General features: G+C 39.4%; 1 protein-coding gene across 1 annotated transcript in view; it reads right to left on the reverse strand.

Annotated features, from left to right (window-relative positions):
* Positions 1-24593, reverse strand: part of LOC149178880 (Endoplasmic reticulum vesicle transporter protein) — a 215578-nt gene that overhangs the window by 115183 nt on the left and 75802 nt on the right. Inside the window, exon 5 of the mRNA XM_089420468.1 lies at positions 7701-7768. Within this exon, the coding sequence (XP_089276594.1) occupies positions 7701-7768 (68 nt within the window). The remainder of the gene's footprint in view (positions 1-7700; positions 7769-24593) is intronic.

A 24593-nucleotide genomic window follows, 5' to 3' on the forward strand; every position in this document is an offset into this window, starting at 1 on the left:
TAAAAGAGCATATAAAGTGGTTTCCTAACTATGTTTTGTGTCTGTTGTTTGAATTAGATTTTTGCTCATTGAGCTGTCGAATCTTGTCACTTTCCGCAGCCAGTTCAACTTTCCGCAGCCTTTTTGTTAAAGTCTATATTGCAGGTGTCTTTAGGCAAATCGAGTCACATGGGCAAGTTGGAAATGACGTGGACATGGACTGAGTCCTATTGGCTCAGTCAAATTCATCAGAGGAGGCCATAGTCAACGGGGGTCAAGCGGTGGTCAACAGAAGAGTCTTACGGTAACAAGACTCCGTTTTTCACCACGTGAAGACTTGCGTGGCCGTTCCTAGATCTCTGGGGACATATCAACACCTGTGGACTGCTCCATAAGGCGAATCCAACAGCCACCCTCAATAGATTTAATCACCACGGCAGCCATGATGTTAGATCCCTGGACATTGTTGTTCATGTGTCCTCTGTCAGCGCAGTTTTTAGAAAATCAGTTATGTAAACGTTTGCTATAAATAATGTGTTTCCATACGCATAGTAGTTAGTCTTGGTAATGTAATTTTGACTGTTAACGAGCCCACTGTGCCATGACATTATTTCTTTGTTATGACTGCGTTTTGAATACATGAGAAGACTCTGTTCATAAGCATAATTCGTGGTTGATAGCTGTTGCCCGAGGTTGTGCAGAGGGCCCCTGTACACACCGAGGTTTTGTTTCATACTGCTGTACATTTTCACGTTGTGTTTCTTTACGTTCATGATGCCATAATTATTCATTTGTATATATTACATTTCTTATGGTATTAACGTTTTATTTCTGTCCATAATTTTTCATGCTTTATACTGCTGTTAACTGATTAGTGTCTTTGTTCCAGATTACAGTAAGCAGCCCGGGCATTTGCACATAGTTTTACAATGACTAATGACATGGAATCATTCTTGTCCTTCTGCTGATTTATTTTTCTTAGTTTTTAATTCCAACACTGTTTTATTTATTTCAGTTTTGTTCATTTGCTTTATTAGTTAAGATTAGATATTAAATTACTCATGGCATTATCAGTTACCTCTGAAAGCCATAGCGAGACTAATGGTGAGGGATTGAAATATGAGTGTGTAGTTTGATATTAGTTTATTTTTCTGCAAATTAAATATTGAATTGCTCATGTCATTATCAGTTACCTCCGAAAGCCATAGCGAGACTAATGGTGAGGGATTGAAGTATGAGTGTGTAGTTTGATACAGTGTTTTTAAAACCGGAACCGGTGACCGGACCGGTCCACCTAATGAACCGGTTTACCGACCGGAACCGGTCTAACCGGGACTGGTTTGGTCTAAACGAACCGGTTTTAAAAAAATACATTAAATAATTAATTTTTAATGAAACAAAACTATTTTTAAGATGTAAAACCATGATTCCAAGCCAATAGAGACAAAATATGCAAAGTTTGCTCATTTATATACCATGTAAAGGTGAATATATCAAAACACCTTTACTTCCCCCCCAAAACCCCTAAACCACAGTCAAAATCCGCCTTTTTGCACCGTCATTACTTGTATTGCTATGGTTTAAGAGCTGACCATTATTTTACATTAGTTTAGGTGACTAAGGTTGCTGTAAGCACTGATGTGGGGTCCCATAACCACCTCATGGATGGAGACTGGAATAAATAGTCCATGTTTATTACTAAGATTGATAGAGTATATCTGCAATTGTAAATTAAAATACTGGATAATGATTGATTGATAAGAATTTAATGGTCACGAGGTGTGTGGCCTTTGACCTTTCATTGGCATAATTAGTACTGTTCCTACTACATTGCCACCCTCTTAAGAATGTTTTGTTCTCAAAGCATAGTAAATGAGATTTTCTCTTGCTGAGCATGCTTTCTTGGTAGCATCATCTTTATTTGGTTGTGGGAGTTTGACTCAGTTCTTGATTTGAGTGATGGTGAGGTTCCTTTGCAGTGTGCACATCATATTCTAAAGTCTTTTGGCCTAGTTATTCAATGTGAAACCTTGATAATCCATGGTAACATACTTTCTTTGTGGTTATATGTTTGTCTGTGTTTCTTGCCCCCTTTCTATTAGTTGTAGATCATTTGTGATGGGAACTTTCAACCCATATAGTTCATAATGTTGTCTTTTCCAGTGAAATTACTTGAACTATTCTTCAAGGTTAATGTTATAAGCACCCCACTGCATCAACTATTCAACACCTAGTACCCTACCCATCTCATTGAGCTGAAGAGCATAGAGTTGTGTTAAATGTTCCAATTCTTGTATTTGAACCATGACTTTATGGAATCTTTTTACTGTCTTGACCTTTTATCGATCAATGATTTTAACTATGGAGTGGGGTACACAATTAGGTTCAGTTGCTTTGCTTAGTTGATGTCTATACAGTTATGGGTACTGGTGGAATCTACAAGTATTCTTTTGCTGCTCTTCTAAGGTGCACCATATCTTTCTTTCTGTTTAAGCCAACAATCACAGCTAAAATTTCTTGGTTCTATGGTGTTTTGGGCTGGTTCTATTTTCAAACAGCCTACATTCATTTATATACCCTTACATTCATTTATATAGCCTTTTGGAGGGAAAACACCTTTACTTCCCCCCCCAAAACCCCTAAACCACAGTCAAAATCCACCTTTTTGCATGTTTCACTGGGCGTGCCTAAAACCGGCCGGTTTAAAACCGGCCGTTTGATACAAACCGGCCGGTTTTGTCCTAAACCGGCCGGTTTTCACCGGTTAGGGCCTCAAATATGGCGAAATGCAAGGTTGGACCGGGTTTTTTGGCCGGTTCGGACCGGCCAGCTATCTAACCGGCCGGTTTGACCGGTTACCGGTTTTTCAAAACGGTTTTAAAAACTATGGTTTGATATTAGTTTATTTTTCTGCAAGATAGATATTAAATTGTTCATGTCATTATCAGTTGCCTCCAAAAGCCATAGCAAGACTAATGGTGAGGGATTGAAGTATGAGTGTGTAATTTGATATTAGTTTTATTTTCTGCAAATTAGATATCAGATTGCTCAAGTTGTTTATGATTACCTCCGAAAGCCATAGCGAGACTAATGGTGAGGGGTCAGAATATGAGTTGATGTAATTTGATTTTAGCTTTACTTTGCTTGCAATTTTTGGATTTCTTTGAGTACAGTTTCTTTTGTATTTAGACAGCAGCAAGGATAATGGTTTCATGATCAATAGTTCACTGTTTGTTTAATTAGAATAGTAGCACATTTTCATTTTCTTTTAGGAATTAATTTCATCATTGCATGTTTTAAAACCTTTTTGAAAAGTTTGAAGTTTTGGAAATCATTTTAAAGGACATCATAGCCTTGAACATTTATATTCATACTTGTCTTTTAGAATTTCCATCTCACATTAGGAAATCAACAGAGATAAACCCAAAACGAAATAAAAATCAAAAAACGACAAAAAGTAAGAAATAGGTTATCTTGCACATATAATGCGCCGCACTTCAACAGTTTACGACTCCCGGATTGACAATTAATATAGCAATTTAGGACACTCTAGATTGACCAAACACTAGGTCCCCTTATGACAGTAAAACTCAACCCTTGGAACAGACATACTCTGTCCTCTTTCAATGATGGAACTCAGCCCATTCTTCAAGCAAATCTCGGCCCCTTCAAAGGTACAGATCTCGACTCTTTTGTGATGGAAGAACCCAACCCTTATGAGAAGATAGAACTCAAGCCCTTGGAGATTGTAAACTCAATAAACTCAGTTTGTATAAAGATTATAAATATCAAAGGTCAATATTTAACTGAAAACACCATTGACTTACGTCTTCTATTAATATCTTCTTCTCCACTGAAACGCAATGGCGAAATCTAAGTGATCTGCTCCCAAACCAGCAAGGGTGTATAGTTTCAACACCAAAACTAGCAACCAGAATGGAAGTTTCCCAAAAAACCATAGACTCTTCCTCAAGAACTATCCAAATTTCTTTTTCTCAAGTGAGCAAATGCAAGAATGAAGAGACTCGTCATTTTCCCCTTTTATAACTCATTCAGCGCTTTTGCCACCTTTTTACCCTTTTATTTTAATAAAGTCACTTTAGTGGGTTTTCTTATTTTATAATTTAAAAGTGACTTTTCGTTGCCTAAAACCCATGTCCTCCTTTTCACCACTTTAGCTTTTGTAATGTTTTATCCTAGGCGAATTGTGTTCCCTTGATTAATTTTTTCCATCATAGCCTACAGGAACCTTATTAGGCTAGCAGATCCCCTTCCTTATGTCTCCTAAGCGGATGGGGAAAATTACAACTGCCCTCCTTGTAACAATGGTGTTCAGGGTACCATTACTTTCAAATAACTCACCCTATCAAAAGTACTTACAGGCCTGATTGTCATCTACAGCCAATACATTATACTATTTCAAACTCGCTATATGTCTGCAAATGGAACCTGGTCTAATCTTGAAATTGGCACCATAATTCCAGGGGTGCAACTCTAGGTGCTAACAGAGTCACAAACATAAACTGGGAGTGCCAAGGCTTCCCCTAAAAACTAAAAGGTAAAAGATAAAGAGATACACAAGTGAAAATGAAGGAAAAGTGAATAATGGGTGGAAAAGGGTAAACCCCCAAAAAGATAGCACTATTCAAGAATAGTAGAGATCGATGTAGAGAAGCGAGCAGAGTCATCTCCATCAATCATTTTGAGTTTGAAAGTACCAATGCAAACCCTAATAATACCAAATGAGGAGTGCCTAGTCTTAGGAAGGCTTACTGAGTGATCCTGGGAAAAGACCAAGGGAGGACGCTCAAAACTCTCCAGGAATTTGAGGACAAAAAGAAAAATATAGTTTGTCATGAGGAATATTGCACCAAGGCGAAGGTCACATACAAACTTGATAGACTATAACCATGTGGAATGGCATAGGTGCACTTTGATGCGGGTTGGACTGGCCCATATACCAGTGATCACCCCTACAAATGCAGGCTCCCATAAGACCATGAGTCCTCAAGAGAGTTCACCTAAAGCTCTCTGTTAAATTGGCAACTATGGCCAAACTCCATGTGGGTCAGCTTATTTATGGCAGCTGATATTTTTATTGGATCCCTCTCGTCGAGAGGTGTAGGATTGATCCAAAGATCATCCGATTCCGATAAGTATTTATGGAGATATGAATTTATTTTGTTTATGTAATTATTATCAAGCCGACCAGCTCTTATGTAGGCTCTAGAAGCCCAGCCGACGTGTCTATTCAATCTCTACGTTTTAGTATAGATAGATGAGGATTTGGAGTCATTAATAAAACACATTCTTCATGTGATCTCCTCCTCTCCACGTCTTGGGTTTTTGGAGAAGGAGGGACACTAAGAAGAATACGCTGGCCTTGTATGATGCCCTAATTGTTGTACGTTGCCCTAACTGCTATACGTTGCCCTAGCTGTTGTACGCTACCCTAGCCGCAGGTCAGATGTGCCCTAGCCGCAGGTCAAGGGAAGGCTCCTATCCTCTGCACAAAGGAGTTCCAATAAACAGTTGACTTGATGCCCTAATACACTGTCTAATATGCAGCAAGAAGAGACACTTAAACGCAGTCATGAACACAGCTAAATGGAGATCCTCAAAAGCCCTAACCGCAGTCCTAGAACACAGCTCTAACGCTGCCCTAAAATGCGGTCACGGTCACAGCAAGGATTGGGCAAACATATTATTCCCTAGCCGCAGCAAAAGAGACAGCGTGAGGACAGCATGGAGGGCCTAATTAGAGACCGAGTTACTGTGGGAATGCAGGTTGGTTTGAGGGCTGTTTGAGGGTGCAAACAGACCCAAGAACCAGGCTGTCTCAAAGCAACAAGGAGCTGGAGATTAGGCTGATTAAGGAGGCTCCTCGCAGGCCTATCTTGAAGGCAATTCAAGAGCACCGAGATGCTGGATTAAAGACAGTTAGGGCACTTCTATTTGAGCTGCAGAGAGAGGCTACTACTGCGTGGGAAAGGAGGCTGCGTAGGAGCTGTGTGTAGGGCTGTTAGGCCAAGAATCTACAGGAGCCTAATCAAGGTTGTTTGGAGTCTGGACAGAAATCAAGGTAAGGAAATCTGTTTTGGGTGAGCTGTAGATGACAGCTAACTGTGGTAGGCAGCGGGTCAATCCGTTAGGACTATTGCAGCAATCCTAACTCAAAACAGTCACATTGGCATTGCTAAGTGCTAGGCCGCAGGCCATAGCACGATAGCAAGCAACCTTGGTATCTTAGGATGAACGTTGTGATGCATAGTACAGCAGTTCTGTGAGACTCAGTGAAGGGGCAGCATGAAGGACAGCTGCAAGTGGGACAAATGCAACCCTGGTGACACATAGGGACAGCTGCAAACATGAAGAATCGTGGACAGCAGCAGCATGGTATAGCATGGACAGCAGCAAGTACAGTGCAGAAAGTACATTGGGACAGCAGTAAGCATGGTGCAGCAGTGGCACTAGGTACAGCAGTGCTAAACAATGGGACAGCAGCAGCATGAGGTCCAGCATTGTGACGATGGGTGCAGCATGGTGCAGCACGGTGAGGTGCAGCGTGATGACAAGCTGCAACACTATGATAGGTGAAGCAGTCACCTTGGAGAATCAGTTGAAGCAGCATGTCTTCAACTGATCTCATGTATCATCATCCTAGGAGATGATCTATGCTCTTATCTAGACAAGTCAAAGTGTTGACTTATGTTGTAAATGTACTCTCTCTCTCTTTCTCTGCTGAACTATTGAAGGATAAAAGAAGATTTGATCAAAGGGTTTCCCCACACATTGTGGGGTTTGTCCCTGGCTCGCGCCACATCTTGTGTCCTCTTGTCTTGGCTTGTCTTCTGCGTTTTATATTTATGTTCTATCTGCAGTTTATCGTAATGATGATGTGATTGCTAACTGTGAAAATTTAAATAAATTGCTCTAGCATAGAACATACCTAAACTTAACACTCTCCAATCTGGTTAGGGACGAAATAGACCTTAAATGGGACTTCAAGGGACAGGGCATGGCATGGGTCCTGACCAAACCACTGAATACAGACTCAATGACCTCATAAAGAGCATCCTAAAAGTATGTTACCACTGAATATGTTCTCTTTGTTGGCATTCTTATTGAAAAAGGGCCATTTTGGAACAAATCATAAACAAGAAGGGAGAGGAAAATTGATCACCAAAAAATTGACATGCAACTGTTTTTTAATGGAAAACGTGATTAATGTAGCATTTAATGGGATGATTTCTCTTTTAATATGGGTAGGATAAAGTCATTTATAGCAGAGTTGGAAATTCAGATTTGAGCCAAAATTAGCATTTTCCTAAAAGGGACACTGTCCTATGAGAATGGAACTGCAACAAAAGATAATTTTTTCCATTTCTTGTAATATCCTATCATGAAATCAGAAAATGTCAAATGTTTCAAAAACCTAAGAAATAAGAAATGTTCTGATCAGCAAGCAAATATATTTTATTGAACTTAATAGAGAGATATGTTTTGTCTCCAAAAATGCTTACTTCTTACATTCAAAGATCCCACTAGATTACATTTTGGTATTCAAGCTACACAAATCATAAATTTATATCAGTCAGTAACTACAATGGATAGATTTTCAGTGTGTAAATGAGGGGAAAATGTCAAAAACATAGTCTCATAATGATTAAACCAATTCAATCAAGAATCCTAGTTGCAATAAGCAATTGAGGAACTCTTACTTTCCATATATTTGTGTCCAGATCTACTTCATGCTTGCCTGACATGTCAATTGCATCAACACTCAAAACTGCAAATAACATTCATCAAGTTAATATCAAGCATTGTAGTAATACAATCTATTAAGATGATTCTATGTAAGCTATCAAGAGAGTTTTGATTCAGACAATATCACCCAAGTACAGACTAAATAGAAATTTTTTATTCAAAAATCTATTTGACAAAGCATTATTAAGTTGTGGCAACTGTTACACATTGGAGCTATGCAAAAGGACAAAATATGCAAGGGTTCATGGAAAATTGCATGCATCAATAAAAGTGGGAACAGTGCTTTCAATTAAATCAAATCCTAACCAGATATAATTATTAACTAGAGTTACCATAAAACACAATCTTACTGCACACTATTCAAATTCAGAATGTATAAATGCAAATTCTAAGACAACTGGCAATTGGAAAATATGGATGTCATGCTAAAACTAAATTAACAAGAGACAGGGAGAGATAAAAAAAGAAAAAGAAAGAAAGCATAAGAAACCATCAAGAATCCCATGGCATTATAAGGTAAATTAACCCCAGGAAACAGCAACTTATTGAACAATTATAGCACCAGAAAGGAATATGTGCATATTAAGACATCAGTTGTCAGATACAACCAAGGTGGAACCCAAAGGAATTCAGAGATAGCAAAGCCTCAATTAATATATGCAGAGTTAAACATCAAGTGAAAAGTTAAAAATATAAAAGAGCAAGCAGAATATCTTAAAAGAGAATAGAACAAAAAACATTTAACATTTTGCAAAATCTGGATTCAAATACCTAGTCCTAGGATAAAAAAGCAGTACTTCAAGTTACCAGAAAATAAGAATCAATGCCTTACGAGCCAACCTGTTTGAAGAATACTAGAAAAGAAATTTGGCATATGGAGACTATTAGCCTGTCTGTCAGCAAGGGTACATATACTTTTCAGTGCAGCATCCATCACCATAGTAAGCCCAAGGTAAGTCAAAAGCCATGTAAAAACCATGTGAGGCCCTATATTAGGCATCCTAGAATTGTGTCCTTGTCATTGAGTCTGTATTCATTTGTTTGGTCGAACCATGTCATGTCGCTTGAAGTTCCACTTGAGGTCTCTTTCATCCCTAACCAGATTGGAGGGCTTTAGGTCAACTCTCGAGGATTCATGGTTTTATGGAAGCCTGCATTTGTACGGGTGATCACCGTTGTATGGGCCAGTCCAGCCATGTCAAGGTGCACATATGTCATTCTACATGGTTAGAATCTATCAAGTTTGTATGTGACTTTGGCCTTGGTGCAATATTCCTCGTGACAGCTCTCAAAGCATGGTAGTGTCTTTTGAAAACATTCTTGTTTACCACAACAATCCACAATTCCCAATGCAAAGTGGCCCTGTTGATCAAAAAGTCAACCTAGGCTCAGATTGTAGAACATAATGAGAGGACTCCGTGCCATGTGTAAATTTTAATATCCAACCATAAAGTGGCTAATTACAAGTTGGTAAACTTGGTCAACAAATCAGGGAAGTTTCCAGGGGGCATTTCATGTAGAGCGTTGGGCAGAATCAGGCATGCAATACCTCAAAAGTGGTCAGCACGAAGAGACCAAAAATACCCAGGTTGTTTTCAAAGATCAGCTAGGGCAGTATAGATCCAGCTCAAAGGGGTGATGATGTGGCAATGCCCTTGATGATGTAGAAAATCAGAGACATACCTAGTACAAATTAGGACATGCATAGAAAACCCAGGTTCCAAAATTGCCAAGTCAGCAAGGGCATTGTTGGTCTGGCAGCAGGGTGGCCAAGTTGATTTATTAAAGCAAAAAACAATGAAAATTCAATTCGACCTAGCCGTTGCACGTCAAACTAGCTGTTGGGGATGACTGAACTAGCCGTTAGAGTCAAGATGGATCAGGAAGTTAGATGATGGACCAAAGAAATCGTTATTAAAACCAAATTATTCTTCAAAGGGACCAAATCGAGTTACAAAGTAAAGTTGTACTACCTTCTAGAGCAAATCAAGTTGGGAAAAGGACCAAGGAGGGGGAACGTTGGAGGACCAAAGCTACTAGTTTTTACTTTGACTACCAAAGACCTCTTGCAAAGGGAATTCGTGGGTCAACTTGAGGAAATTTATTAAAGTCAACCCCTTTGTGGACAAAATTAAATTGTCAAGCAATATTTTATTCAAGGAGAGTTCCACTAGTCATTAACTAACCATTAGAAATTTCTCATTTGTAAGGTTGTTGTTGTCAATTGGGACAAGTGCTAGCACAATAAAGAGTTTGTATTTTGCAAACCCTTGTATAATTTATTTTGTACATTGGTGGAATGGTTCTTGTTTTTATTCTTCTTCCTAATATATGGTTCATACATAATTATTCTAACTTATTTTGGTGATTAATAAAACTATTCTAAGACTAACGATTTTTTCCATTGAGGGCCTACCTAATCACGTGGAGAGAATCAATTAGGGGGCTACCCCAATTGAGTTTCTTTTTTTACAAATAGGTCGATCCCAAGACTTGAACCATCTTGTGAGGGAGTTTCAATTTGTCTTTAGAATTTCGTATTTTACCGCACACAAAGAGCATAGGTTGGAGACACCACTTCAAGAAGAAGCCCCTCCTAAGAATGTTCAAAAGTCACCAAGAGGGCTAACCAATAGCGACGGAAATTTCCATTTTGGACCAAACTCACTTTCTGGAAACAAGCCATCTATAATGACTTAGAGGGGTATTGACTTCACATTCTAGCAAAAAGTGTTGAAAATGTAACTAGGTCTGGTCTTCATAATGACGTGTAATTGTGATTTTATGTAATTGATGAAAAGAAGAAAAATAAAATTATTATTGTAATGCTTGTCTCATTGGTTTCATGAGAAAGGAATTTTATTTTAGTGATGGCTCCCATTGTGAGCCTTTATGATTTGTCATCTAGTCATAAAAGTCAATTTGAGTCTATGTCATGTATGAAGGACCCTTCTTGGTCATATTACACTTGTGTATGAGTCATTCAATGTATAGGAAGGCCCTCCAAGACCAAGCAAAGTCTCCTCCTCAAGTTGGCTTCAAGAAGGATAATTATATCTCCTACAAATGACACGTCGGCTCACCCTCCTACAAGTCGGCTTATTTTGACAGGAAACAACTATAAATAGGAGTGCTTGGCATCATTTCAGAGGCAGCTTTTTCGGTCATCACAATCTGAAGTGCGAGGTAAAAGAATGTTCAATGAATTAATTCACATGGAGCAAACAGCTCAATGATAATACAAAGATATTTACAAGAATAGAAACATCAAGTTTCTATGTAGAATATCGAACAAACAGTTTCATCTAAGAAACTGCTAAAAGAATAAGAATAGAAACATCTAAAAAGACTGAGCATTACTAAATAGAGATATAGAGATATATTCTAATACCCTCCCTTAATGCTCAATCTATTTACAACACCAATAGACCCGCGAAATTTTACAAATTTATCAGGACCAAGAGGCTTGGTAAAGATATTGGCGGGCTGCTCTGTGGTGGGAACATAGTGCAACTGAACTGAGCCGTCTTCAACCAACTGTCGAATGTAGTGGCAGTGAGTTTCCACATGCTTTGTTCGTTCATGAAAGACAGGATTCTTGGCAAGTTTGAGCACTCCCTGATTATCACAAAACAAAGAAGTAGGCCCTGTCTGAAAAACATGCATATCTGCAAGCATACGACGAAGCCAAACTGCCTCACAGGCTGCCTTAACTGCTCCCCGATACTCTGCTTCTGTTGAGGAGAGAGCCACAACCTGTTGCTTCTTACTAGTCCAAGTAACAGCTCCAGATCCTAGACTAAACACATACCCAGCTGTAGATTTACGGTCATCAACCGAACCGGCCCAGTCAGAGTCAGTGTAGCCACTGAGAGTAGAAGTGGAGCTGTGAGTATATAAGAGGCCATAATCAGAAGTACCACGCACATATCGTAGCACCCGCTTTGCTGCTATCCAATGATCAGCTTTAGGAGCTGACATAAAGCGAGAAATGTAGCTTACTGCAAAACTGATGTCAGGTCTGGTAGCAGTAAGATAGATGAGACTGCCCACTAATTGCCTGAATAAAGTTTCATCCACAAGAGGAGAGGATGACTGTGCTGAAAGTTTGAGCCCTGGTTCCATAGGAGTCGTGGCCGGTTTGCAATCCTGCATTCTGAACCTTTCCACAAGATTTTTAGCATACTTGGACTGAGAAAGAAAGATCTGATTTTCAGTCTGCCATACTTCAACCCCCAGACAGTAATGAAGAAGTCCCAAGTCTGTCATCTCAAAAGTTCTGCATAGATCTTGTTTGATCCCATGGATCAAATGTGCAGAGCTGCCAGTAATGATAAGATCATCCACATAGACAACTACAAACAAGATATCATCATCAGTATGCTTGATATACAGGTTTGCATCAGATGGACTCCTCTGAAAACCTTGATTTGTCAGATACTGATCAATTTTTATGTACCAAGCCCGAGGAGCTTGTTTCAATCCATAGATGGCTTTAACTAACCGACACACTTTCTGTTCTTGACCAGCAACCTTGAATCCTGGAGGCTGCGTCATGTAGACTTCTTCTTGGAGATCACCATTTAGGAAAGCACTTTTTACATCCATCTGATGAACTTTCCAATTGAACTGAGCTGCTAGGGCAAGCACAAGCCTGATAGTACTCATCTTGGCTGTAGGAGCAAAAGTCTCCTCATAGTCGATGCCTTCCTGCTGTGAAAATCCTCGAGCCACAAGCCGAGCTTTATACTTGTCTAAGGTTCCATCAGCTTTGTATTTGACTTTATACACCCATTTGCAGCCTATGGGTTTTTTGTCTGCGGGAAGATCAGAAAGAGCCCATGTGTGATTCTTCTGAAGACTCTGAAATTCTGCTTCCATAGCCTGTTCCCACTCAGATATACCCTTAGCTTCTGAATATGTTTGAGGCTCAAAAGTACTGTGAAGGTTAGCCATAAGAGCAAAATTGACTGTAGACTGTTGTCTGTTCTTATGCCTAGAAGTTCTACCTTCAAGGAGCTCATCATCCCGGAGATCACCTATGGTTTTAGCCCACCATTTTGGCCGAAGAGAAGAAGAACCAATATCAGGATTAGAGGGACCAATATCAGGAGGAAGAGAAGCAGGCTCAAGAGCAATAGGGATAGCAAGAGGGGCATTAGCTTCTGGAGGAAGCTCAGATAGAGTAGTATCAAATCTTGATGCTACATCATCCCTCCCATCAGATGGACTGACTGGAAGAAGAACACTGTGAGGCGGATCCTCAGAACGCTGCTCAGAAGAAGAAGACTGAAAGAATCCTCTGTCTTCATCAAATACTACATCTCGACTGAAGCTAAGTCGACCAGTGGCTATATCTATCAGCCTATAAGCCTTGTGATGATCACTGTATCCTGTCATCATGAGTTTCTGACTTTTGGAATCCAACTTAGATCGTTTAGCAGATGGAATCCAAACATATGCAACTGAGCCAAAAACTTTGAGATGACTGATCTTAGGCTTACGACCAGACCACACTTCTTCAGGAGTCTTCCCTTTAACAGCCTGAGTAGGGGATCGGTTAAGAAGGTAAACAGCAGTAAATACTGCTTCAGCCCAGAATTTGTTTGGAACACTCCGGTGTTGTAACATGGAACGAGCCATTTCAACAACCGTGCGATTGCGACGCTCGACAACACTGTTCTGCTGGGGAGTGTAAGGTGTGGTGAATTGACGTTTGATGCCATGAATATCACAGAAGTTGGCAAAAGCTGAGGAACAAAATTCCCCCCCATTGTCGGTCCTAAGGGTCATGATATTACAACCAGATTCGTTTTCAACTAAAGTTTTAAACTTCTGAAAGGTACTAAGAGCATCAGATTTATTTTTTAAAAAATACACCCACATCTTTCGACTGAAGTCATCTACAATAAGTAAAAAGTATTTGCAAGCAGTTATAGAAGCTGTATTCATAGGACCACAAATATCAGCATGAAGTAACTGAAGTACCTGGGATGCGCGCCAAGATTCTCCATTTTTGAATGATGACCGATGTTGCTTTCCCGCTTGACAGGCGCTGCATACCCCCAACTGCTGAGTCTGAATATCAGGTAATCCTGACACAAGTCCCTCCCGAGAGAGCTGAGAGAGATACTGCATATTGAGATGCCCATATCGCTGATGCCATAGAGTACTGATGGGAGAGACACGAGCTGCTAGTGCCACTTCTGGAAAGTCACCGGTGTCAAGTAGCCTGTATAGACCATGGTCCTCGAGGCCAGTAGCAACTGTCAGACTGGTCTCCCTGTCAATGATGGAGCACTTGTGTGCACTGAACATAACATCAAGCTGAGGAGAATTCCTCATAATCTGACTGACAGAGAGCAGATTAATCTCCATACCAGGAACATAGTATACATTTAGAAATATGAGCGTGCGTCCACCAGACTGAATTTGAACTGTACCCCTGCCAGCAACAGTGTACTTTTCACCTCCACCAAATACAACTGAATCACTGAAAGGTGAAAAGTCAATAAACCAGTCACGCCTGTGAGAGAAGTGGCGTGATGCACCAGAATCAATGTACCATGCAGAGGAAGGTACATGTTCTGAAGACCTTTTAGCCATAAAGGCATAAAAGGCAGAATCTGTCTGCTCGGAATGTTCTGCAACATTCGCTGTCTGATGTGACCCTCCCTGTTTCTTTTGTTCAGCAGCAATCCTCTGCCTGCAGTCTTTCTTCATGTGACCGAACTTGTGACAGTAATTACACTGTACACTTTTCTTCCTGTTAGGATCAAAAGACTGAGATGATCCTCTCTGCTGAAAAGACTGAGAGGACTGATATTTTGCAGCAAATGCATTTTCCAAGGGCACTGATGAAGTACCACTACCAAACTGCTGTTTCCACCTATCTTGCTGTAGAAGTTTGGTACATAAATCTGAAAACTTCAGATCAACATTTGTGGTTGTAATGTTGAGTGTTTCAATGAAGTGTTCATAAGATTTTGGTAGACTCTTCAGGGTAATGACTACCATATCTTCTTCCTCCATGGTCCGACCAATGGCGTCGAGCTGATCTCGAATGTCTTTAATTTTGTTGAGATGTTCCTGTAAAGACATATGTTCATCCATCATGATGGAGAACAACTGATTTTTTAGAAAAAAAGCTCTGCTTTTATCAGATGTCTCATGCAATTCTTTCAACTGTTCCCAGATTTCAGCAGCTGTCTTGCCAGAAGGGATCTGTGGTAACTGATCATCAGCTACAGAGAGCTTGAGAAGCATAACAGCCTCTCGATTGCGATCATCAAATTTATCTTGATCGGTCCCGGCTGTACCTGGACGAAGCTCTTTGCCCAAAATGAGTTGATCAAGACGCCTGTACTCAAAAATGGTCAGCAGTCTTTGTTTCCAAATGTTATAGTTGCTGCCATTAAACCGTTGATATCCTTCTAACATCAGATTGGTAAGTGTGGCCATTTTCACAAAGAGAATACAAAAGTATGACACACAAGAACAATGTAGCTGACTGCTTATGCTGGTGAAAATTTAAAGAACGGACTTTCAGCTGTCTAAAACAATAGTAGTACTGCTAATACAGTTCTGAGAATACAGTTTGCCACAAGAAAATGCCGGTCTACCATAAGAGTATACTGATGCAATAAACAGATGTCACAGGTCTGAGTTTGTAATGAAGACTGTCAGGATCACAAGAAAAAATTTCCGCTGATTGGTAACCCACTGCCGGCAATCAGAACCATACATACAGCAAATACAAAATTTGAAATACGGACCCACATATGCTGTCTCAGTTTCACGTTTACACTGCTGGTAAATACCACGGATATATTGGCCCACAAAACAAATACGCAGATCTGAAACAAATACGATCTATGCTTCCGGCAAACACCACAGATGTATTGGCCCACGTGAGCTTCACGTCACGTCTCAGGTATATACGTCTCAGGTATATACGAGTTTGAAATACGTGTCACGTCTCAGGTATATACGTCTCACGTCTCAGGTATATACGTCTCAGGAATGAACCACGGTTTTCAAGTATCCACGGGTCTGCAGTATATATTAACCACCTGCGAGATTTTGTATCCACGGATTTTTGAAATATATATATAACAGGTTTCAAATGTCACGGGTCGGCAGAATATATCCACGGGTTTCAAAAGAAATATATATTAACCACGGGTTTCAAATATCTATCCACGGGATTGAAATATCATGACCACGGGTTTCAAATGTATCCACGGAATGAACCACAGTTTGCAAATATATATTCACGGGTCGGCAGAATATATCCACGGGTTTCAAAAAAAATATATATTAGCCACGGGTTTCAAATATCAAGACGCCTGTAGTGATATCCTCCTCTTATCTCATAGCATAGCGGATAAAAAAAATAGGGTGCATTTCCATCTACGGGATTTTGACAGAGTTGAAATAAAAAACACGATTTTGAAACCACGATTTTGCCTGCAGATCGAATTTTCAAACCACGACTCTGACTTTCAAGAATGAGTTTTGAGGGAAAACACCTGGATCACGATTGCTGAGGAATTCCACGTTGTGGTCGAGTAGCCGCCAGACGAAGACGAAGATAGCCGGATTCACAATTCTAAGCAAAACTGGTCAGCCAAAAAAAAATTCCGCTCCCATGAAAACAGTCACCGCCCCAAAGTTATTTTCTTAATAAAAAGATCATGCAAGGGAAGAATCCATTTCTGTATCGAGATGGACGACTGTAAGCTTTTATCACAGCGAGCAAAGCCGAGGCTAAGACTCAGTGAAGGCTACCTGGCTTACAGAGGGCTCGACCTTAGAAAGGACTCAAGAGATTACGATGCAGATAGAATTACTGTTTCAAGAAGAATCTCTTGACCTTGCTCTGATACCATAAAAGAATGTTCAATGAATTAATTCACATGGAGCAAACAGCTCAATGATAATACAAAGATATTTACAAGAATAGAAACATCAGGTTTCTATGTAGAATATCGAACAAACAGTTTCATCTAAGAAACTGCTAAAAGAATAAGAATAGAAACATCTAAAAAGACTGAGCATTACTAAATAGAGATATAGAGATATATTCTAATACGAGGTACAGCGGGTCTGAAGTTAAGCAGTGCGAAGGTGACAAAGAAGGAGCCTAAGAACCAGCGAGGAGAGAGGAAGAAGTTACGAAGTGTTCCAGCATTATTTTGGGACTGTTTTGGGCTAAGGGATCTCCACACATGCAAAGGTACAGATCTGTCTATTGCAGCAAGGAGGCCAAGAAGGTTACAAGTATCAAAAGGTAATCAAGTTGGGTGAAGGACAAGTAAAAGAGAAGTTGAGTTAAAAGGAGGAAGTCTCCTTCTAGAGCGAAGAAGATATAAGGTAAAAGTTGGTCAAGCTAATGTGCTAAGGGTTTTTGAACTAGAACCAAGGAGTGCAGTGCTGAACCAAGGGACTGAAATTCTGAAGAGTAGCCAAGAAGGACGAAGAAGCAGAGGTTTGATCATTGCAGGAAGAATCTCATCAAGGAGGATTTGTGTCTTGGTCTTGGAGTGGCAAATAGGTCAAGGGTCTTGGTCTTGGTATTCGTCAATTGAAGTCTCTATAAGAAGAAGAATTTGTGCGGGTTTTCCTCTCAAGTGGAAGAGGTTTTGGCCCTAGCGAATAGCCTACATTTTGTGTCTCTTGTCTCTTTATTGTTTATGCATTGGTAATTGTTTGATGAAATAAGAACACAATAATAATCTAAAGAGAAGAATCTAATCTAAGAAGTAAAAAGAATTCACAAGTAGTTATCTCTCAGAGAGAGCATCTAATACTTGATGTGTTAATTTTAGGTATGTTCTATGCTAGAGCAATTTATTTCAATTTTCATAGTTAGCTCAATATCTTTTCCAGATTAGCAATCATATCAGCATTAAAGTAAACTGCAGATAGAACATAAATATAAATCGCAGAAGAAAAGCCAAGACAAGTGGACACAAGATGTGGCGCTAGCCAGGGACAAACCCCAATGTGGGGAAACCCTTGATCAATTCTTCTTATATGTTCTTCAATAGTTCAGCAGAGAGAGAGAGAGTACATTTACAACAAAAGTCAACACTTTGACTTATCTAGATAAGAGCATAGATCATCTCTAGGAAGATGATATGTGAGATCAGTTGAAGACATGTTGCTTCAACTAATTCTCTAAGGTGAGTCCTTCACCTATCATTGTGCTACATCTCGTCATCATGCTGCACCATGTTGCACCCATCATCACAATGCTGGACCTCATGCTACTGTTGTCCCAATGTTTAGCACTGTTGTACCTAGTGCCACCGCTGCACCATGCTGTCACCCATGTGCTTGCTGCACCATTGCTGCTTTGTGTCCTTGTTGCACCAAGTACTATACTATTGTCCCAATGTACTTGCAGGCTTGCAGCATTGTGCTTGCTGCTGTCCATGCTTTACCATGCTGCTGTTGTCCATGCTTCTTGCTGCCATCCATGCTTGCAGCTGTCCCATGTATTAGCTTGTTGTCCCTTGCATTGCTTGTTGCTGTCCAACTGCTGCATCTAAACATGTTGTTCCATGCACTTTACTACACCATGTTGCTGCAATATACTATACTGCTGCATCCATCACATTATGTTGCACTGCTTTGGGGTATTCAACACTCCATGTTAACCCAACACGTGGCTCCCACAGGCTGCTCCGAATCTGATCCAAATCTGGTCAATATCTTTGACCCAACGCACCTCTAACACTGCTCCAAATCTGCTTGTCATTTTGTTGTTCCTAACTATTCTGGTTAGGGCACTTGGGCAGCCCTAAACTCCTCTCAACAGTCCTCGAACAGCCCTCCAAATCTGCTCATAACTTTGCTGTTCCTAACTGTTCTGGTTAGGACACTTGGGCAGCCCTAAACTCCTCTCAACAGTCCTCAAACAGCCCTCCAAATATTCTTGTCATTTTGTTGTTCCTAACTGTTCTGGTTAGGGCACTTGGGCAGCCCCAAACTCCTCTCAACAGCCCTCCAAATATGCCTGTCACTTTGTTGTTCCTAACTGTTCTGGTTAGGGCACTTGGGTAGCCCTAAACTCCTCTCAACAGTCCTCGAACAGCCCTCCAAATATGCTTGTCACTTGGGCAGCTTCAAAATGACTTTGTCTTAGGCAGCTTCACCATGACAACGTCCTAGATCTAGGGCACATAGAGCTAGGACATCATCTTCTAGGAGCTGCGTAGATCCTACTTCCCCATGGCAGCAACTAGGGCAGCTCTTCTTAAGGCAGCATAGCAGCATATCTCTTAGGATCTATCCTCCCACCAAAACCCAAAGACAAGTGCAGAGAAAGAGATCCAAGAAGAGTGTGTACAAATGACTAGCAAGCCACCTCTTTTTATACTAAAACGAGGAGCACATTTGGGTGTTATTTAGTTGCTGGCCGACCTTGATGAATTGTCTTATAGCACAAATAAATTCATAACTCTTTAGATCAATCGTACACCTCTCGATGAGAGGGATCCAAGAAAAATATCAACTGCCATAAATAAGATGACCCACATGGAGTTTGGCCCTAGTTGCCAATTTTAACATGATGCCCTAGATTTCTCAACAAAAAGGTGGGACCCAAAAGGGCACAAGTATATAAAAACTCTATTCTCAAAAATCCAAAAAGATATTTCATTTTTCTATAGTTAGATTAGGATATCAACTTGTTGATTTTTCATGCTTTCATCTATTTAGCAAGCTAAAATCTTGGGTATAATTGATTAAAATGATAGATCTTACCAAGATACGATGCAAGTTCCATTGCATGCTATTTTTACACTTGTGTCCACTGTCTAGCCATTGGTGTTGCATATCTGAGCTTTTTCAAGCTTGTATTAACTGAAATATGCAAATTACAGCAAGGTCTACAGCTCTCCAAATAAGAAAAACCAACCTAGAACCTTGTTATTTACTCTAGATTGTTTAAAAAGGTGTTATTTTCAGTATTTAGAGTAAATTTAATTACAGTCTAGCCATAGTTAATTATCAAATCCAAACCTGAAAAATTTTGGGTGTGTAAACACAAAGTTTTTACCCTAAAATCTGATAAGTAATTTCCATCTTGTTGGATATTCACTTTTTAGCCATATTTGGGTTGAGGAGAGGCTCCAAAAGCCTCTATACTCACCCTTATATCTTCTCCACGCCTAGACTAACCATCTAGAGGTGCTAAGGCACCTGTAGGGTGGATGGAACAGCCAAATAAGGTCATTGTCACTATGATTTATGCAGACCTTGCAGTCTGCTACACAGGACAGCAAGTTGTTTTGAGCCATACCTCCTTAATCAGTGAGCCAATACAAGAGAGTATCTTCCTGAATGCTAATTTCAGTGCACTATAACATTCAAGCGAGCGAATGGCTGGTTTTAGGATGACCAAAGGGGACTTTGCAGTCTGCTACACAGGACAGCAAGTTGTTTTGAGCCATACCTCCTTAATCAGTGAGCCAATACGAGAGAGTATCTTCCTGAATGCTAATTTCAGTGCACTATAACAGTCAAGCAAGCGAATGGCTGGTTTCAGGATGACCTAAGGGGACTTTCAATATACTCAAGGTATGTGGAAGTAATGTCTGTGTCCAATCTTGTCTAATGCAATACTACTCGAATGGGTGCCAACAGGGGTAAAGTTTAAACTGGACCTCAACAAGGAAAGCCTTAAGCTTAATGAGTAACTTCTTGAAGTCACGGGTTCTCCCTATGTGTATGACTCCCAAGCCATGGTTTTACTTGCTTAATAATAGATCCTACTGTTATTTATAAACACGAAAACACATCTCTAGCCTAGATCTAAATGGGGATTTCATGCTCAGAAAGTGTGTGAGAGACCATGTTCTTGTGTTCTTCAGCATGTATTGTCATCATCTTTCATTCCATTGGTTGAAACAAATGATAAATAAATGTCTCAAAAAAATGCTTCAAGTACTCCTTTAATCATTTAGAAGAGTGCAAATTAAATCTTCATAAAATATCACCATCAACCATGCCAATTTAGGAAGAATCTCATGAATCTATGCATCGGATTAGTTAACCATGTTAAGCATAATGTACTTCAACCCAAAAATAAATCTGATTATCACAAAGGGTTTTATTGCATCGTCATAGATCTCACCTTTTCAATAGGCATCACATGCATCAAATAACAAAGTAAATGATGGAGTCCAATTATCCAAAGGTAGACATGAACAAGAAAATGAAATATGCGACCAAGGGCTGAAATATTTGGGTTTCTTTTTGAAGCCAAACATGTACAGAAATGTGATTGGCAGCAGTTGATTGCTAAAGTCAAAAATAATGTAAACAGATGGTGCAACTGGTGGCTCTTCAAAGGGGGTCATCTAGTACTAGTAAAAGCAATCCTAGAAGAGATTCTAGTTTATTAGATACCACTTGCCTCGGTCCAAAAAGGAGTTGTGGAAGCTATTAGGCAAATCTGCTACAAATTGTTGATGTTTGTAGCTCGGGCAAGTACTTCTGCAGAAGCCTAAATGTCTAGGCATGCAGAAGGTCTCCTTTAGTCACCTGCTCAAGTTTGAGTAAGTTGTTATTGTAACTTAGCCTAAGTCTAACTTAGGGAAAGAACATTATTAATTATGTTGACTATTGAGCGAAATAAATTTAGGAAAAGTAAAGTATTCACTTTAGTAATTATGTTTTAATCTTAACGGTTGATGCCAATTGAGGAAATATCTAATCTTAGCCATCCATCACTTTGGAGATTAGGGTTAGGGATTTAGCTCAATGTAAAGTTATAAAAGCAAAACTAAGGAGAGGAGAAAGACACACCATATAGTGGCACAAGACATTGAAAAATAAAAATTTTCAAGCAAGGAGTGAGATACTCAAGTGTGTTGGGTCCGAGGAAGGTGCAAGGGTACAACATAGTGTTGAAATTTTGATGTTCTATGTTGTTACAATCACTTAAATCCAGAACATCTTTATGCTGCAAAATAAGTTAAGAAATTGTAGATAGAACATAAACCATATAAACTATGTTCACAATGGAAGACAGCCAAAAACTCAAAGAGACACAGAGAAGTTAGGTCAATGACCATGGAAAAACCCACAAGGGGTAAACCCAACCAGGTTCTTCTTCTATTAGAAATCAATTCTTCAGCAGAGATATAAAGTACAATGAGAGAACGAGGAAGTTCACCCAAATCCTAAGAAGATCTCTAATAGCAGTAGTTGATGCAAACACTGAATCACTTTGGCTCTCTAAGATCTGCTCTTTCTCTTCGAAAAAACAAGATTTGTAGTTGTATATACTTAAAATTGTAAATACACAAATGTATCGTAGGTAATATTTTTTATTGATAATATGAAAAAACAAGGATGATGAATGTTACAATAAGGGCCTGCTTACATACCTAAACAAGTGTCTCTTCATGAATGGTCATGTCCTTAGAGACATGCATCTTCATTAACTAATCATTAATTAACTATAATTACTATTATTATTTAATCATTTATTTAAGCTTTGTCCTCAAAGCTTAATCGTTGACAATTTCTTCACTTGCCCACATTATTTCAACATGTGTAAGTTGTCGATAGTACTATCTTGAAATCGGCATTTATCCATTTGTTTTTTTTTTTTTTCTTTTTTTATTACATAAATATATATTATTATTTTTTTATTTTAATTTATTTACTATATATATATATATATATATATATATATTAAGGTGACTTTATAAAAATGTATTACAAAGTTACTTTACGAAGTAATAAAGTGACTTAATAATACTTTATAAAGTGACTTTTATTTGTTAAATTTGTTTTATTTATTTATTTTTAATGCCCAATAGTCACCATACAGATTCTTACAGTCACATCCGTACATGCGTCGATAGGGTTCTCGCGTGTTTCAACCCTGTTAAAAATTTGATGCACTGTTGGTAGCATTCAAGCAATCTCTTTCCAGTTTGTAGTTGTGTCCTTATTAAACTCCCATATAATCAACTCTTTTTCATGTTGTATTTCAATTTCTAATTGCCACTCACCTTGTGTTTTGATTTGCCTCCCCCCCATGAATAGAATTCGCGACCCGCAATGGAGTAATTGATTGAAATAAATAGCGCCATTCTGATCTACACGAGGTAATCGCTCAAAGATGGAAGTCCCCTCTACGATGTTGAAACCCAAAATGTTTGCGGTTAAGTAGTTGTCACCCTCCTCTGCCAGCATTAAACAATAGAAATAACCTCCGGAAAGTAGCATTTCAGGATCTCGCTTGAAAAAAAGTATTGTTTCAGGACTAATAGCATCCATCTATTGAAATGTCACTAAATGACTCGTCAACAATCCTGCCATCGTCCAAGTCTTGTTAGTGGAATCATATATTTCCACTATATTGTGTAGATGAATAGCAGAGAAGTGTGCCACCAACACTTTGTACCCGTCTTCCCCTCCTTCAACGATGCCTATCTCCCTTATGAAAAAATGATTTATATATGTCATTGGTGGAAGTACGAAGTACTTGGCTGTGAGAGGATTGCAGACATAGATGGAGTGGGTAGAGGTGCATTGAATCAAGAAGAGGCCTGTGCCTGATCCCAAATAACGATACGGAGAATACACCAAATTGGAATTGGGAAGTGCACGTTCCTTCTCCTCTAAAAAGTACAGGGGTAAACAAGTGTCTTCGTGCATTGATACATCGTTACCAAGTGAGGTATTTGTGGATTTGGATGCATGGTTGTCTTCACTCTGGTATGTGTCCACCATTCAAATACTTAAAAGTCGACAGCCATCCATGTTAAGTCTACCAGCATAGCACAAATCCTCCAATATTCATATAGCTGTGTGCGGAAGAAATGGGACCTCACCAAGCAATCTACTCAAGGATTTATCAAATGTCAGAAGAGAATCACACGATGTTTGTGCCATGGTAAGAAGAAATTTTTCATAAGTTGAAGTAGCCTCTGAAGATGAACTATTGTCTTGTTAAGATACCATTTCTCCAAAGATTTTGTTAAGTACATGCAAATCAACTCATGCCCCCTGTAATTTTGATAATCTGACAATATATGTGTTTGTAAGGGTCCTCGAATGTCATAGTCAGCATGACACTGGTCAACTAATCGTGTAAGCACTGCAACACGCAATTCACAGCCTCCAGCTAAAGAAACTTGTTTGTATGCTTCGACAATGCACTCAATTACAGATCTATTTAATGAAGCTTGTTGCTTCTTAGTTAAATTGACAATTGGTGGCACCACTAAAAATCTAGAAGGTGGATCTATGGATATGGTTGTAGCAAAAGACAATCTCACAGGTTCTAAAGCAGACACTTATGTTACCATTGGTTCAAATTTATCAGTTGGTCTGAGCGGCAAAACTTCCCTCATTCCACTGTTATCAGAGCCACTCAACAAATGTGGATGTGTAGTTGTTATTGGTTCTTATAATGACTTAATAGTATGCTTAACAGTATCAACCTTCATTTCAATGGAAACGGGACCATCTAAGCCATGAATGTTATTTTGGGGAGATTTTGCTTGGTCTTTATCTAACAGAGCTATCAAACCTTCACTCTCAACCACTAGTTGTGGACTCGCAAATGAGTCTAATCCATGTCGTGAAATAAATGGCACCTTATTTGTGTCCTCTATACTTGCAGATGCTAAAGACAGTAATTGGTACCTCAGAAGCCATATTGCTAATTTCAAAACCTACTTTGGCACTTGCATCTATATCACCTTCAGAAGTTCCTGCTTCAACATGTTCAACATCTTTTTCCATGTTAGGACATTCTTCACTGTTAGTTTCCTTCATGTCAATGTCAACTCCCATTGTAGGTGTTGCATATGCTT

Source organism: Pinus tabuliformis, chromosome 4_1 (genome assembly GCF_031772625.1).
Source record: "Pinus tabuliformis cultivar Carrire ecotype Pingquan chromosome 4_1, CPIR1, whole genome shotgun sequence".
Lineage (NCBI taxonomy): Eukaryota > Viridiplantae > Streptophyta > Pinopsida > Pinales > Pinaceae > Pinus > Pinus tabuliformis.